The sequence below is a fragment of the Phocoena phocoena genome, chromosome 4 (assembly GCF_963924675.1).
Source record: "Phocoena phocoena chromosome 4, mPhoPho1.1, whole genome shotgun sequence".
Taxonomy (NCBI): domain Eukaryota; kingdom Metazoa; phylum Chordata; class Mammalia; order Artiodactyla; family Phocoenidae; genus Phocoena; species Phocoena phocoena.
In genome coordinates, this window is record NC_089222.1 from 8,714,336 (window position 1) to 8,729,615 (window position 15,280).

The 15,280-nt window shown below is 39.8% G+C and overlaps 1 protein-coding gene across 1 annotated transcript in view; it reads right to left on the reverse strand.

Annotated features, from left to right (window-relative positions):
* KCNH8 (potassium voltage-gated channel subfamily H member 8) overlaps positions 1-15,280 on the reverse strand; it is a 383,045-nt gene that overhangs the window by 37,103 nt on the left and 330,662 nt on the right. Inside the window, exon 12 of the mRNA XM_065876325.1 lies at positions 1,804-1,842. Coding sequence (XP_065732397.1) covers positions 1,804-1,842 — 39 coding nt within the window. The remainder of the gene's footprint in view (positions 1-1,803; positions 1,843-15,280) is intronic.

Genomic DNA, 15,280 nt, shown 5'->3' on the forward strand with positions numbered 1-15,280 from the left:
TCTTCCTTTCCCTCTCATCTTTCTCATGAATGCTCCCATGAGGGCAATGAGGTTTTATCCCCACAGTCAAGGGAGTCTCTAATTTTGCTCGTGACATCTTGCTGGGATAGTCATTTCAAACATTTCAAACGTGTCTTGACGAAAAGGAAAGCAGAATAAAGTCTAGTGGTGGAATGCATGTGTTTTTGATCACACAGTCTTAAAAGTCCTGTAACTTACTAGCTATAACCTTGGTCAGGTAATGTTATTGTTTAAAGCCTTGGTTTCCTCACCTGTAAATTGGCAATAATGTGAGGAAAAAATTAGGTATTAGATAATGGTAGTTACACCCTTAGTGACATGCACTGAGTGTGCTTAATTAAATGCTTGCCCTTGTGATGATGGTGATGATCATGAAGAAAAAGAAAACAAAATTTACATCAGGGCAGGTCCTACAGATAATGTTGTGATATTTTACATAATCTCCCCTTCTTTAACAGAACTCTTAGCAATGCACCTTGCCCAAAGATCACCTTTTTCAGACCCCTTGCCACTTGGTTTGGCCATAAGGCCAAATTCTAGGATGATAGTATGCCAGTGGACAGGTTATAGGGAAATTTTAGGAAGGCTCCTAGAAGGAGGGGAGCATCTATCTTGCTCTTTTACTTTGTTTTAGTTTCTAGTCTGGAACACTGATGAAATGAATGGATCTCCAGCAGCCATCTGAGAGAATGAGGAGAAGGAAGGCATATGTTGAGGATCATGAAGCAGAAAAAGGAAATCTCCAGGCCTACTGACACTGTTATACTGCTCATCTCCAGCCTTGTCCATGAGAGAGAAATAAATATCTATTGTATTGAAACCCCTGTTATACTGGTAGTTTTGATACTGCAAGTGAACTTCAGCCTTAATTATACAGATTTTGTTTTTGAAAGTTAAGGATGGTGTATTCTTGGAAGGGATGTTCATTTTCAGAGTGCTATGGTGGGGTGAGGAATTCAGATGGGAAAATCCAAAAGGAGGCTAAATTTATCTTCATGAGAAAGAATATAGGAAAGGTCTGGCGGAAAAGTGGTAATGAGGAAAGGATGCTTGTTGAGAAGAGTTTAAATGTAACGAGAGTTTTGCTAGTTCCTGAAGAGGGATTTTGCAGAGATGAGAGAGAAAAGACAACTAGTGGCAGGGAGGAACTTGGTTGATAGCACTGAGATGTTTTAAGAGCTTTAAAAATGTTTCTCAATAGCAACTCTGTTTGCTTTCCACCCCCAACCATCTTCGGTCCATTATCAATGTCTTTGTAACGTGCTGTGTAATTGGATTTATTTGGGCACCTCTGTATGCATGTGTATCTGTGTGTGTATGCATGTGTGTGAAAGTTGGGGGGTTCTGCTTCAAGAGGGTACAGAGCAAGAAAACGAGCTGTTTACAGGGTTTCTGTCATGGGATTATTGGTAATAAAGGTCTAGGTAATAAATTGGACAAGTTACTGTTTTGGGGGAAAGTTTTCTGTGAAATTGGAGGGTTCTTAAAAGTTGGGACTGACTTAAAAGCTCAATTCTTCTAAGATCAATACCCCAGGACTTCGTTACTCTGGGCAGGTTTTGGTGACAAACTATGTCTTAACAATAGCTCTAAGATCCTTAAATAGATATATGAGTTTCAATCTTTCTCTATTCCCAAACTCATGAAAGTCATTGCCACGTCTCTTTCAAGTGCTTTAGGGGAAGTCAAAATGAATACATTACATCCTCGAGGGGGAGACAGATTTGTTGGAAATCCCACAAATTTTAGATAAATATTTTGCTCTTTGGCAAAAAGCCATACCTGTGAGACCGTAGCTTTGTTCGATAATCTTGATATCACCTGAAAGAACAAACAAACAAAGTTGTAACAATCATTTACACCTTCTCGGTGGTGTGGGACTGAGTGAAATGGAGGCAGGGAAAGAGATGATAGTTCAGAGGCTGTGGGGGGGGAGATGGGCCACCTGCATGGGCCAGAGTAGAGGAAATACCTCCTGAGAGATGCTGGGAGCATCTCCCACACCTCACCCTCTAGGAGCTCTACTGACCAGAGTGTGTAATAAAGAAAAGGGAGCAGCAAATTGACTGTCTAGTACAGGACACCACACCCAGGAAATAGGGGTCAAAATAGTACACTCATTGGATACATTTTCCATCTTGATGCTTTATTTACTCTCTTTTTGTTTTCCATCTCCCTTATTCCTCTTTCTTGCCCTTTTGCTAAATTATCTTATCTTCCATGATTTTTCTCTCCGGCTCTGTGAAAAAAAGAAATCGTGGAGGCGTTTCTTATTTAATCTCATTTCTTTCTATTTATCCACCTCCCCTTTTTCTTTGGATACGGGTGGGGGTGATGAACCCTCTCTGTCTCATTTGTTTTACTCGCTATGATGTTCCCTGTGGACTAGGATTAAGTTCACTGCGGATACTAATTTTCAATTTAAGTGATTTTAAGATCCAATTGATTGTAAAAAAGAAAAAAAATTCTGTCAATCAAATTGTGACATGCCATCAGTTAGAAGACTGATCCCAATTTCAGAGATGGTAAAATGTGAAAAACAAATGTGTAACATAGAATCACTTAAGTTCAAAACACATCTTGCATAAAATCAAACTATGGTACTGTGGAGTACCTTAAAAAACATGCACCTTCCAGGACGTACAAACAAGCTCTGGAAATTATAACATACCCGGGAAATATGCTTCAGGTCTCATCCACATTGTTTTTTGCTCAAATATACTCCTCTCATTTTAAAGTGGTAATAGATGTTATAAATTAACATAATTTTATTCCCATGAAAAAAAAAACCTTGCACTTGAAAATGACCTGCCTAGTAAGTGAGACATATTTGGTAATTCTGTCAACCCCCCGCCCCGACTGTTTTTTTTTCTAGATGATTAGGGAAATAGATCTGCTATTATTTATACAAATGCCAGCATCATTATTGCTGTGCAAATATACCTTTCATCAATGTTTAATTTTATCAAAGCAGTCAACCCATTCTACATCTGTTTAGTTGCCTAAATATGCATTGATCAGTAGCACTGAAGACATACGTTTTGCAATAATTCCCTAAATGGTGACAAGTAAAACAGCTGAATAATTAAAAATGTGGAAAATAAAACAAAATTACAATGTCATTGCTACTGTGGTAGACATAAAAAATGGGTTTTTGAAAAGCTTTTCAGTTACAGCTTGGATGAAAGAAAGAATAGCCCTGGGATTCAGGAAGCCTGAACATCTCCAGGTCAGAGATGCTGTCTAAGGGATAAGAGAAAGGCACTGGCCTTAGCACTTGCTGATTTGGGTATGACTCCCAACCCCCATGGTTTACTACTAATATGAGTTCTGTCGAGTTGCTGAACTCCAAGAATGTTTTTCTGTATCAGTGCTTCTCAAACTTGCAGGTTCTGACTCAGGAGGTCTGGGTGGAGCCTGAGACTCCGCATTCCAATGACTTCCCAGGTAATATGGACCTTGCTGGCCCGTGGGGTACACTTTGAGTAGTGAGATCTTATAACCAACGGCATTGTTATTATCATCCTATCAGCTGTCAATTCACGAAGTATTCACTGAGATCAGCACCCTGGTAAACGCTCCCCAGCCATGACATCCAGTAATTTTCATTACAAATCCTATGAGGTAAGTGTCCATGATGTAGCCAGCACTACTGTGATAGGCTCTCTGAATAAATCATTTAATTCACATATGGTATTAATCACATGTGTTTTATTTTATTAAAAAAATTTTTTTTAAATCACAGAAAACTCAGATTTAATAACACTCAGCATACATGGAATAAGTTCACTTAGCAGTTGCTGTGGCTCCTTTCACTTATAAGAGGCAAATATTTTTAAAGTACTCAACAGCAACAGTGAAAGCCCTCTCTCACCCTGATAGGAATGGATTTGTTATAGTTCTGCTAAATAGAATTAACCATCCTTGGAAAGATTTCAATCCAGTACTGAATTGTTTATGAAATGCCCTGTTATCTATTGTAATGTATTGTAAGTAGTCGAATTCTGTATATACTGCTATTTTCTGTGTTCATTGTTGTGAACTTATGTATGTTAGTGAAATAAATTTTCGGCTTTCATGTTGTTTCCTTAACATTTATAAATATACGTATTAAGATATTTCCCCCCTCTTACAGGAGAATAACAAACTTGGTGATGTTTTCTTTTCTGATGCAACCCAGAAACCCTAGCTGTTCTGAAAAGGTTGGTGCATGCTGTTAAGATAGAATGAAATTACTCTTTTCATCTCTGAAGCGAAACACCCCTCTGCCATTCCCCTTCAAAACCACAGGTTTTTACTTGATATTCACAACTTTTACACCACCATCAGTCAGTAATTTTCCAGGTGCCTTTAGTTTTAGACATTATAGAACTTAAATACTGAGTCAAGAAGACTGATAAAATATAAAACATTTTCTGCTTAGCTACATTTGTAGGCAAGCATTTTCAGTGCCTATGTTCTGAGGAAGTCCATTATATCACGTGTATTTTAAAAAGAATACTCTGATAGATGCATTCTGTTGACTGACACTTCATGCTAATCCAGATTCTGCCAAGTGTAGAGAATATTAGTTTAATGGAAACCCAGTATTTTCAAGCTAGAAGTGACCCTAAAGAGTCTCTGCTACAATGGTTTGTACACCTGGCAGACAATAGGATGCTTTGAGAAGGGTTCCTTTAAAAAATCAGGTTACAGAGTACCAGTTCCAATGAATCTCTTTCAGTTGGTGATGGGTGTGGGTCTCAGGTCTCCAGGTCAGGTTTGAAACCACTGAGTTAGTCCAACTCCCTAACTAGAGATGTGGAAACAGTGGCCCAGGAAGATGAGATGACTTGCCCAATTCATGCAACAAGTTAGTGGCAAAACTTTTTCCCCAGAAGCCGTGCCTCCTGACTCTCAGTGTACCTTCCGTAGAATCATCAGTTTTCTCAGATACCTCTTCCAATGGTTAATGCTGTTTCTTGGGCTGAAAGAAAAAATGCCTGACATACTATGACATTTAATCTGGTTTGATGGTTGTCACAAATCCGACCCCCCAAACTCATGAGGCTAAGTTACCCAAACACCTCGTAAACCTTATCTGAGTCACAGATCTTTCAGGAAATCGGATGAATTCTAGGCATTCCTTCCCCAGTGGGGAGAAACATGGATACAGCCTTTGGATAGAAAATATTTATTGTTCCAGCCACTAGAAGACTCAACGGTTTTGAAAGTTTTGAGGAAGGCAGCTTTCCCACTTTGAATCCCTCCTACACGGAGTTTTTATACCTTTTAGATAATAAGAAGAACTGTTGGTGATCTCTAATGGGAATAATTAGGAAAAAAAGAAAGACTGAAGTCATAGAGGTTGGGAAGATAAAAGGGAAGTAAGTCAGACACAAGAGCAGGAAATGAGGTCACTGCAATAAAGTTTTGAGAGAGATCAAAAGGGTAAGGGTCAACCCGTTCACATCTTGGGATTGTGCCCTTCATTCCCTCAGGATGGAAGAAGCCCAGTGCGGGCAGAAGGGCTGAGGACACCGCCTGGCACAAAGTTATGACCAGAAGTAAGGCGTCATAACCTTGAAGACTGGGAAAGAGACATTCTCAGCTTTGGTGCATTGGTTTTAAAAGTTTTTGTGTAACTGTTCTTCTCCTTTTCCCCCATCCTAACCACCTACATTACTCTATCACTCTGTGAGTCCAGTGGGAACTTGAGAGAGAGGACTTTTTTTTGTTTGTTTTTTAGGTTTAATGTTCTTAATTGTATTGCTTTTGGCTGAGACTTTACATCTCTCGATAACATGTTATACCCTACTATTTCTTTTTTTTTTGAAAACTTTTAATCTTATATTGTATTATAGGTGATTAACAATGTGGTGTTAGTTTCAGGTGTACAGCAAGTGATTCAGTTATACATATACATATATCTATTCTTTTTCAAATTCTTTTCCTATTTAGGTTGTTACATAATATTGAGCAGAGTTCCCTGTGCTATACAGTAGGTCCTTGTTGGTTATCTATTTTAAATACAGCACTGTGTACAGGTCAATCCCATAATCCCTAACTATCCCCCCCTCCCTTCTACCCTGGTAGCCATAAGTTCGTGAGGCAGGGCTCTTAAGTTGGAAAAATACTGCTCCCTGGCATCGAGGACCAGAGAGGAAAAATGGTCTCTTAGTCCTCATATAATTTGCTGCCAAAAAAAGCAAAACAAATCCACAATTTTTTTAACTGTGTAAAGAAGGTCCCAAGTTTTACTATTGAGCTTGAATTGCAAATGGAAATCAAATATACTAAAATGAATAGTCATTTTAGATGTGACACGTGCCATTGCGTTCTTGAATGTTGTCTCTTTTATTGAATGAAGACCGTTTTATAGGAGCTTTCATAGGCTCATACCTGATCTTGCCCATTCAACTCATTTTTCCCCTTAAATTTCCCGATAGTAAATTATCCTGATATTAGAATTTTTCTTTAATATTTTTATTGGGGTATAATTGCTTTACAATGGTTAGTTTCTGCTTTATAACACAGTGAATCAGCTATACGTATACACATATCCCCATATCTCTTCCCTCTTGCATCTCCCTCCCTCCCACTCTCCCTATCCCACCCCACTAGGTGGTCACAAAGCACCGAGCTGATCTCCCTGTGCTATGCGGCTGCTTCCCACTAGCTACCTGTTTCACGTTTGGTAGTGTATATATGTCCATGCCACTCTCTCACTTCGTCCCAGCTTAATCTTCCCTGATATTAGAATTTTTATGAATTCTTTTAGTTGGGAAGGGAGTTCTTTGATTTCTTTTATCTATTCCCTCCACCCATTAAAATCCCTCTGCGTTCTGAGAGATGGCGGGGTGTGAGGCCCCGCCTTTCACGGGAGGCTAAAAGGCCACCTCTAGAAGGAACGTGAGTGGTTTCTCAGCAGCGATGAGGCATTACCAACAACTTCTCCTTACTCTCAAGCTCTTTTCAAGAGGCCGAACCGCTAAGAAATTGACCACCGTGAGGCAGGAAGGAAGCAAAGGTGAGTGGAACCCACCACAAAGACCCAGGACTCCTAACAGTAACCCAGGGGGCCAGTGGCCCAAGGAAGGTAGGAAATCTATTTCCATTGTCTACTTGGCCCACAGGTAGGATTTATAAGCCCCTGTGTGGTCTGCAAATGACCTCTCAACTATGGAATCTCATAAGGCACGAAAGTGCCCTGGTGAGAATGTTATCTGCAGCTGATTGCTCAATCGGGAGATGAGATGTGAATTACAAGGTTCTTCTCTCCGACTGATTCATGACATTCTCTGCCTTGTTAATAAGGCCACACTGATTAAGTCACAGAGTAGATTGAAGGAGCGTGCGTCCCCGTTCAGAAACAGGGATTATCACGGATTTTATCTTGTTCACGGGACAGCAATATTACCAGCACTGGTGGTTGTTTGGGATAAAGAGAATATGAATGAAGGGTACTTGCAAATAACCCCATAATTCTCATAGTTAAAATGTCCACTCTTACAAAAATCATAAATAATTGTCAAATCTGCAGGTCTAATTTCCTCATCTGCTTCTTTCTCTTGCAGACTCAAGCGGAGGTGCCAACAAGCAGTGAATGACACCCATGGCAGGTGGCAGATGGGAGGAATTAGAAACCTCTGGAGAAAGGATAGGCTTTGAATAGGGAGCATTCATCTTCAACTTAACGTGTCTGAGAGGTCACCACCACCTAATCTAAAGAAGAGATTTTAGAGGCTGGTCTGAATCCCTAAGTGGGTAATACAGTTTCTATTATGTTTTCTTTGCTTGTTCTGTAATTTAGAAACAGAAATGAGATTTTAATGAAAAGACTAATGATTTTGACATTTCCCAATTTCACATGGGGCCTTGAGGTCAAGACAAACTATTAAGACTTGGAGAATTCTCTTCCCCTGGGTAATTACTATTGCTCCTGGTGTGGGAAATATGTCAAGTAAGTGAGTCTTGAATTTAGTGCTTACTGATGTCCGGAGCTAGAGAATCAGCTCCTACAGTGTAGGAAGCAGCACAAAAACTCTTCACTGATGAAAGGTCTGTGTGGGGGGAATGGGATCCATTTAGGAGGTAGTATAGCAGGGGGGTTAAGAGCTGGAATTGCCCTAGTCTTGTCACTTATTAGCTATGTAACCTTGGGAAGCATATTACTTGTAATAGAATAAGTAATGCTTAGGTAACAAATAATGTGCTAAATTTTAATGGCTTAACACAACTGAATTTTATGTCTCACTCTTTCTCTCAAAAATGATGCTAATAACTACACTTGTAAGGATTAAATGAAATACGTACCTGTAAACTGAACCAATCTTGGAAACCAGACTGGCCACATCTGATGTAATGTCACATTAAGAGAAATGTAGTACAGCAACCAAAAGTAATTAAAAAATAATTCTAATCTTTTGGTCCATATCTTTCAAGAACCTTAGAGGCAATATAGTGATAAACCACAGGAAGACTTTTGTAAAATGACCCCTCCTTTTCTATTCCATTAGTGATAACAATGGTGCCTCTCCAAATTCTCTCACTGAAACTCTCCCCCTGGGTCCCTTCTGTTCTCTTCTGCTTCCCTCTGGCCATCGTGTCCAGCATTCCTGCCAGAGGTGGCCGCTAGGTGGTGCCATGCTTTCCAGGCCTGTCTTGTTTCTCCAGGGAAAGAAGGCATTTGGAACCTGCTGGGAAGTGTGCATCTCTTATCACTTCAACTTAATAATCCACAAGGAATTCTCACCTAGAGTTTATGGTGAAAAAAGTCCTCACATTGTTGCATTTGGAAAGTATTTGGTCCAGTGTCTGGCATAAAGCTAATTCCTGTTAATAAGTGGTAATTGTATTATTATTGATACATTGGTTATGAAGAAAACTTTTCTTTGAATTGAGCTGGTGAGGAATAGGGCATTATTAGCTAGGTGACGCAGAGCTAAACATTCACACAGATGGGTTTGTCCAACTTAAAAACGAATATATATATATATATATATATATATATATATATATATATAATATACACACTTGTATAGCACTTCTTAACAAGGAGGCCATTAAACTTCTTAAACACAAGTTTCCCCCAAATTGTATATATTGTCAATGTCTTATTGACTATATTCATACCTGTGGAAAATTTGAAAATGCATCATTTTACTCAAGTGAAGCAGATAATTGGGTTGAGAGAGAAACGAATAGAATGTCAAGCTATTACTTTTTATAAAGTATTCCACCCACTACTGTGCAAAGAAAAGTATGTATGTTTTTGCGGCATGGGATGACAGCCCTTCTAAACACAATTTTAACTTCCTTTCTTTGAATTCAAATGTATGAATTACAAGACTTTGGAATTAAAAGAAAACCCAAAGGAGTCCCTTAATATTTGTGTAAAAACTTGGAAACACGGGATGATTTTGAGGGAGAGAGTTATTTACGAATACGTAGTTCATATTATCCTAGGAAGAAAAGGGAAGGAAATACACACTATTGTGTGAAGAAAACTAACTAGAAATCTCTCAGCAATGACACACACTTTTAAAGATTTCAGACTTAAGGAGCTATGCACCAAATCAGTGATTTGGGAGTTCAGCAGGGTAATCAGTGCTAGAAGAATTTACACAGTTTAAACTCATTACGTGGAGGCCCCCCAATGACCAGCTTCTGATTAGGGTACAATGGCTCCTGGTTCGCCTGTAAAACCCACTACTATGTAATTGTAAGGAAACACAATAGTTGGTTTCATAAGATTTTCTGGATACACGCTAAGTAATCTGGTTCCAAACCAGGTTGGTGAACAAAGATGCTGAATTTGGAGCGAGAAGGTTTTGCATCACAATTCCCGATGGCACTTCTAAACTTAATGCGAAATGCTTGATTTGCTGCCTAAGAAGACCATTGTCAACTATATACTGTAACAGAAAAGTTGAACAGCCCTGTCTGTAGAAGACAGTGTTTGAACCAGCAAACTGAAATGAACTACTTTGTGTACTTGAACCATAGTGCCTTGGGCAAGCTCACTCAGCTTCAGAAAATAAGAAGAGGTCTACAGAGGACCATGATAGTGAGGCCATAGGCAGCTTCTACACGACCAAATGCATACATTTTTTTGGCATTCATTTTTTAATGAAAGAAATCTTGGAAACTTCAGCAAGACGAATATTGTTCATCACAGCATTCACACCTTTAGCAAACACTCAACAATTTCTAGGTGAGGAAGAAAGTCTCACAGTTAGTAGATGTGAGGCTAAGATTCTAAAGTTAGGGTTTTCCTCCTGCACTCTTGGTGGGAATGTAAATTGGTGCAGTCACTATGGAGAAGAGTTTGGATGTTCCTTAAAAAACTAAAACTAGAGCTATCATATGATCCAGCAATACCACTCCTGGGCATATATCCAGAGAAAATAATGATTCGAAAAAATACATGCACCCCAGTGTTCCTTGCAGCACTATTTACAATAGCCAGGACATGGAAGCAACCTAAATGTCCATTGACGGATGAATAGATAAAGAAGATGTGGTATATATACACAATGGAATATTACTCAGCCATAAAAAAGAATGAAATAATGCCATTTGCAGCGACATGGATGGACCTAGAGATTGTCATACTGAGTGAAGCAAGTTAGACAGAGAAAGACAAACATTGTATGATATCGCTTATATGGGGAATCTAAAAAAAATGGTAAAAATGAATTTATTTACAAAACAGAAATAAGAGTCATAGGTGTAGAAAACAAACTTATGGTTACCAAAGGGGAAAGGTGGTGGAGGGATAAATTGGGAGATTGGGATTGACACATATACACTACTATATATAAAATAGATAACTAATAAGGGCCTACTGTATAGCACAGGGAACTCTACTCAATACCCTGTAATGACCTATATGGGAAAAGAATCTAAAAAAGAGTGGAGATATGTATATGTATAACTGACTCACTTTGCTGTACACCTGAAACTAACACAACATAGTAAATCAACTATCCTCCAATAAAAATTAATTAAAAAAATAAAGTTAGGGTTTTGTTGTACAAAGGTGATGTGTGGAGCAAAGTAAGGAAGGTATATTGACTAATTACATATAGACTAAAAACAAGTCTTCGTGAGAATTCACAATGGACTTCCAAGCCACTGAAATTTAGGAAGAGATGCGTCTGGTTTGCCATTTTGATCCCCCAGTGGTGCTCTAGGAAGTTCCCAGATCAAAAATTGTCATTGATAAAAAAATGCCTGACCATGTTGTTTAAATATGTTGTTCCTTTCTCTGGGTCTCTTTTCTAATAAAATTCTCACCCAGAACATGCTTCCTGGGGGGGAAATGACTCTCCAGTTATACAGTAGTGGGTATTTTTCTATTTCTTTTCTTGTGAAAACTTATATTTTGAGACTGAGCTTTCATCAGAGGATAGATTTTTCCTCAAGCTTTAAAGATAATCAGTGAGGGGACTTCCCTGATGGCACAGCGGTTAAGACTCCACACTCCCAATGCAGGGGGCCTGGATTCTATCCCTGGTCAGGGAACTAGATCCCACATGCATGCCGCAACCAAGATCCTGCATGTGGCAATGATGATCTCACGTGCCACAACTAAGACCCGATGCAGCCAAATAAATAAATCTTTTTAAAAGTTCTATAAAAATATAAACAGTGAGGAATTTAGGGGAGAGTTTCATGGGGAAAGGGGAGGCAAGGAGCTCTTTCTTGAAATTATATTATGTGGACCAGCTTTAAGAGTTATCACATGGCAACCTAGTCACAAAGTGGCCATTTCAAATTTGGGGGAAAAGCACAGTGATATCCATTGAGGAACTCCTCTTCATAAAAATGTGAACAGTGAGTAAGGCAGATCCATTTAGAATGGGCAGAACTTCTTATAGCGGGGTCTTTCTGAATTCACAGAACTATCTGTTACTTATAGATTCGTACAAAGACATCATTCTTTTTGTTACACACAGAAAACGTATACATAGAATACTCTTCAGAACAAACTTTTTCCCCTAAGTTTTTCTTTTTCTTTTTTTTTTCTGGCTGTGTGGCTTGCAGGATCTTAGCTCCCCGACCAGGGGTTGAACCCAGGCCCACGGGAGTGAAAGCACGGAGTCCTAACCACTGGACCACCAGGGAATTCCCTCCCCCAAGTTTTAAGACAATTATTTCTATGATTGCAGAATATGCACAAGTGAGTCTACGGGAAGGATGAGGCTTTCATAGCTATTTACACAAATTTGTGCAAGCCAATTCTGCCCCTTCAGGTTTCCCATCTCCCGCGTCAAACTGTGCTTGTCAGGTTGTTTCTTTGGGGGTTGCAAGAAATTGGACATGTTGGTTCTTTGAAGGAACAATTCTGGCCTTAGTTGGACTGTGAAGGCACACCACCTTTAGGGAATAAACATGCTTCCAAAATAAGGTCATTTGGAGTCTCACAGAGGGAGTCCTATTTTCCCCATAAATTTCCATTAGATCTTCAGGAGGTGTAACTTCTGCTCGGCACTGGCCCTAAATTATTGTTGTTGAGACTCTGTTCCTCCTCTCACTCTTCCCTTTCTGTTAATTCACTCAGAATTTCTAAACGAACATGGACTTTTACTTGGGGACGTCCCATTAAAGTGACCTTGTGGTAACTTATTTAGAAGAATCGAAGAAATATTTTAAGGTATGTCACCTATAAATTGGCACTTGCCATCTACCGCTACAAGGATCAAATCATGAGCCACTTCAGCTGCTGACCTTCAACACCCCCTGAAAGGAGACCAGGGTGGAGATTGGGAAGGAGGCACTCGGTGCTCTGGGAAAAACTGGCAGAGCAGGTCTTCCAGATAGTTAGATATTTTCGGAAGACAATTTTATGAGCCCAATTCTTGCATCTCCTCGTACCTAGAAAAGCACTAAAATCCTTCATGGTGATGTCCACTCCTCGTGAGTAGCAGTAACCTTCATGAGACTAAGAGAAACTTTCTGCAAAAAATACGTGCTTGATTGCATGTACTCCCCCTTCACCAGAATCACATCTATACTGACCTTCCCCCCTACCTCTCTGGAGCAGTTTCTCAGAGCTATCTGAAATGCTGTCTCCTGGGCTATAGGCCTCATTTTGCCCCCAATAAAACTTAACTCACAACTCTCACGTTGTGCATTTGTTTTTCAGTCAACAGTTATGAATACCCTCTGATTTATCGATGAATTTGGTAGATTCATAGTCTTACATGCCAGGCTTCCTTAAAATGATGGCACACTCATATATCCAGCAAGCTGCCTTCATTTTCCACTCCTCATATTTTCCTCAAACTACTAAGCGATGTCACGTGTGCCAATTCTGTCTTTTCTGAAGAACAAATTCTGATTTAAAGGCAAAATAAAAACACTGTAGTAAAATAAAACACACACAGCGCAAAAGCACAGTTTAGTTTGGTTACATACCTTTCTCAGTGTTTGAAAGCTTTCTTAAACTGGAATTAAAAAATAATGGAAAAATAACGCTAGAAGGGCCTGTGGCTTGGACGCCTTGGTTGTTCACTAGTTGCAACCTTGTAGACGCACAGCTTGATGAGGTTTCCCAGACTGCTTGCACTTAGGTAGACCCATATGACTGGCTGTGCCAGTGGCATGTGAGCAGAGATCTAGGTCCGGCCCCTGAGTGGTGCAAACAAAGCCTCTGCATCCTCTCTCTCTCAGCTGGTTGGCTGTTGAGGTACAAAGTCTCCAGTGGAGGACTCTGAGTTCCAGAGGATGCTGAGACCTCAAGGATAATGGTGCCACCAAATAGAGGAAACCTGGATCTCTGAGTTGCCCTGGGAAAAGCCACTACCTGCCCACCACCTGTACATTGTGATGTGAATGACACATGCCCTGTAGGTCTTATTCTATGTACTGTATCAGATCACGGAGACTTGGGGATGTTTGTTACAGCATTTAGCCTGACCCAACTGATACAGTTTCTTCGAGATCACCCAGGCCAGAGATGAGGGACTGGAGGAAAGCACTGAAGGAAAGCAACTTTACTCCAAGCCACTCAACTTGTATGTGTCCTGAGTCTATTACCTACCATTCACCACTCTTTTTGACAGAAGCCTGTTTTGGTAATTCTGGTATTTTCTTATATATGATGCTAACACTCTGTACCATCAAGATAAAAGGGTGACTAATAGCCTCAAAGGAAAAATGTAAACTGTATAACCTAGAATATAAATACACTTCGTTAGCACTAGTCAGACTTGGGACTATTTATGAATGCTGGCAAAATGCGGTGACACAGATCGGTCACCATGTGCTCTGCTTAATCTTCAGGGTGGAAAAGATAAGTGGGATTACCACATCACAAAAGCCTAGCAACTTGCAGATGTTCATCTCAGAATTTTCCTGCATCATTTTCCTCAGTGACATGGAAACCAAATCCTTTAAGTCCCAATTCATTTGACAGAAATGCATCTCCCTGTGTCCCTCCACCCACATCGAGTTATTATTACTGCATGCTGGCCTTCCAGTTCATAATTTCAAGGCACTTCCATCTTCCCCGTAACTTGGCACCTTGTTTACTTCATATTTCTAACTATTTGGCTACTGTTAACTCTAGTCAAAGCTGCTGCTCTTCTGGCATTGTAGATTGCTGGGTTTAAACGGTGTGTTTATGGATGCCTTGAATCTGAGGAAACCGGAGGCCTCCAGCTCTGCCTGATGTGTAAGCAGACTGTGTCCGCCATATGCTTTCCTCTCTGCGGTCTCTGTCCTGTTGGGGAACTTCACAAGAAAAGTACTGTAAAGATGTTTACCATGGGATTTTGTAATTTGCTTTTAATTTTAAGTTAATTTCCACTGACTTAGTTCATTTACAACAGCTTTAATCAGACCACCCACTGACTCTGTACTGTAACAGTTGAATCTGGGTTTGGGATTACAGGGATGTATCCGTGGGGCTAGTGTGAAGAAATGTCGCACAGCCCCAAGGATGAGCTGTGAAACATGATCAGACTGGCATAGCCCAAACGGTGAAATAGTTACTGCAGTAAAATATTCAAGGTTATTCTAACAAGTTCCAGGAGATCAAATTCTTGAACAACAACAACAAAAAAAGCCCAGAGTAAAGTTACGTTTTTAAAAAGTCCTAACCTGTCCACAGGAAAAGTATTTGTAGGCTGATTGAGAATTGGGAACAAAACTCTAAATTTAAAATATTGCTTCTTTCACTTACACTCTCAATCCCTCTGCATAATTATATGAACGTGTGCAAGTATGTGTGTACTTTCAGGAAGTGCTGAGTATGTGTTATTTGCTGGCA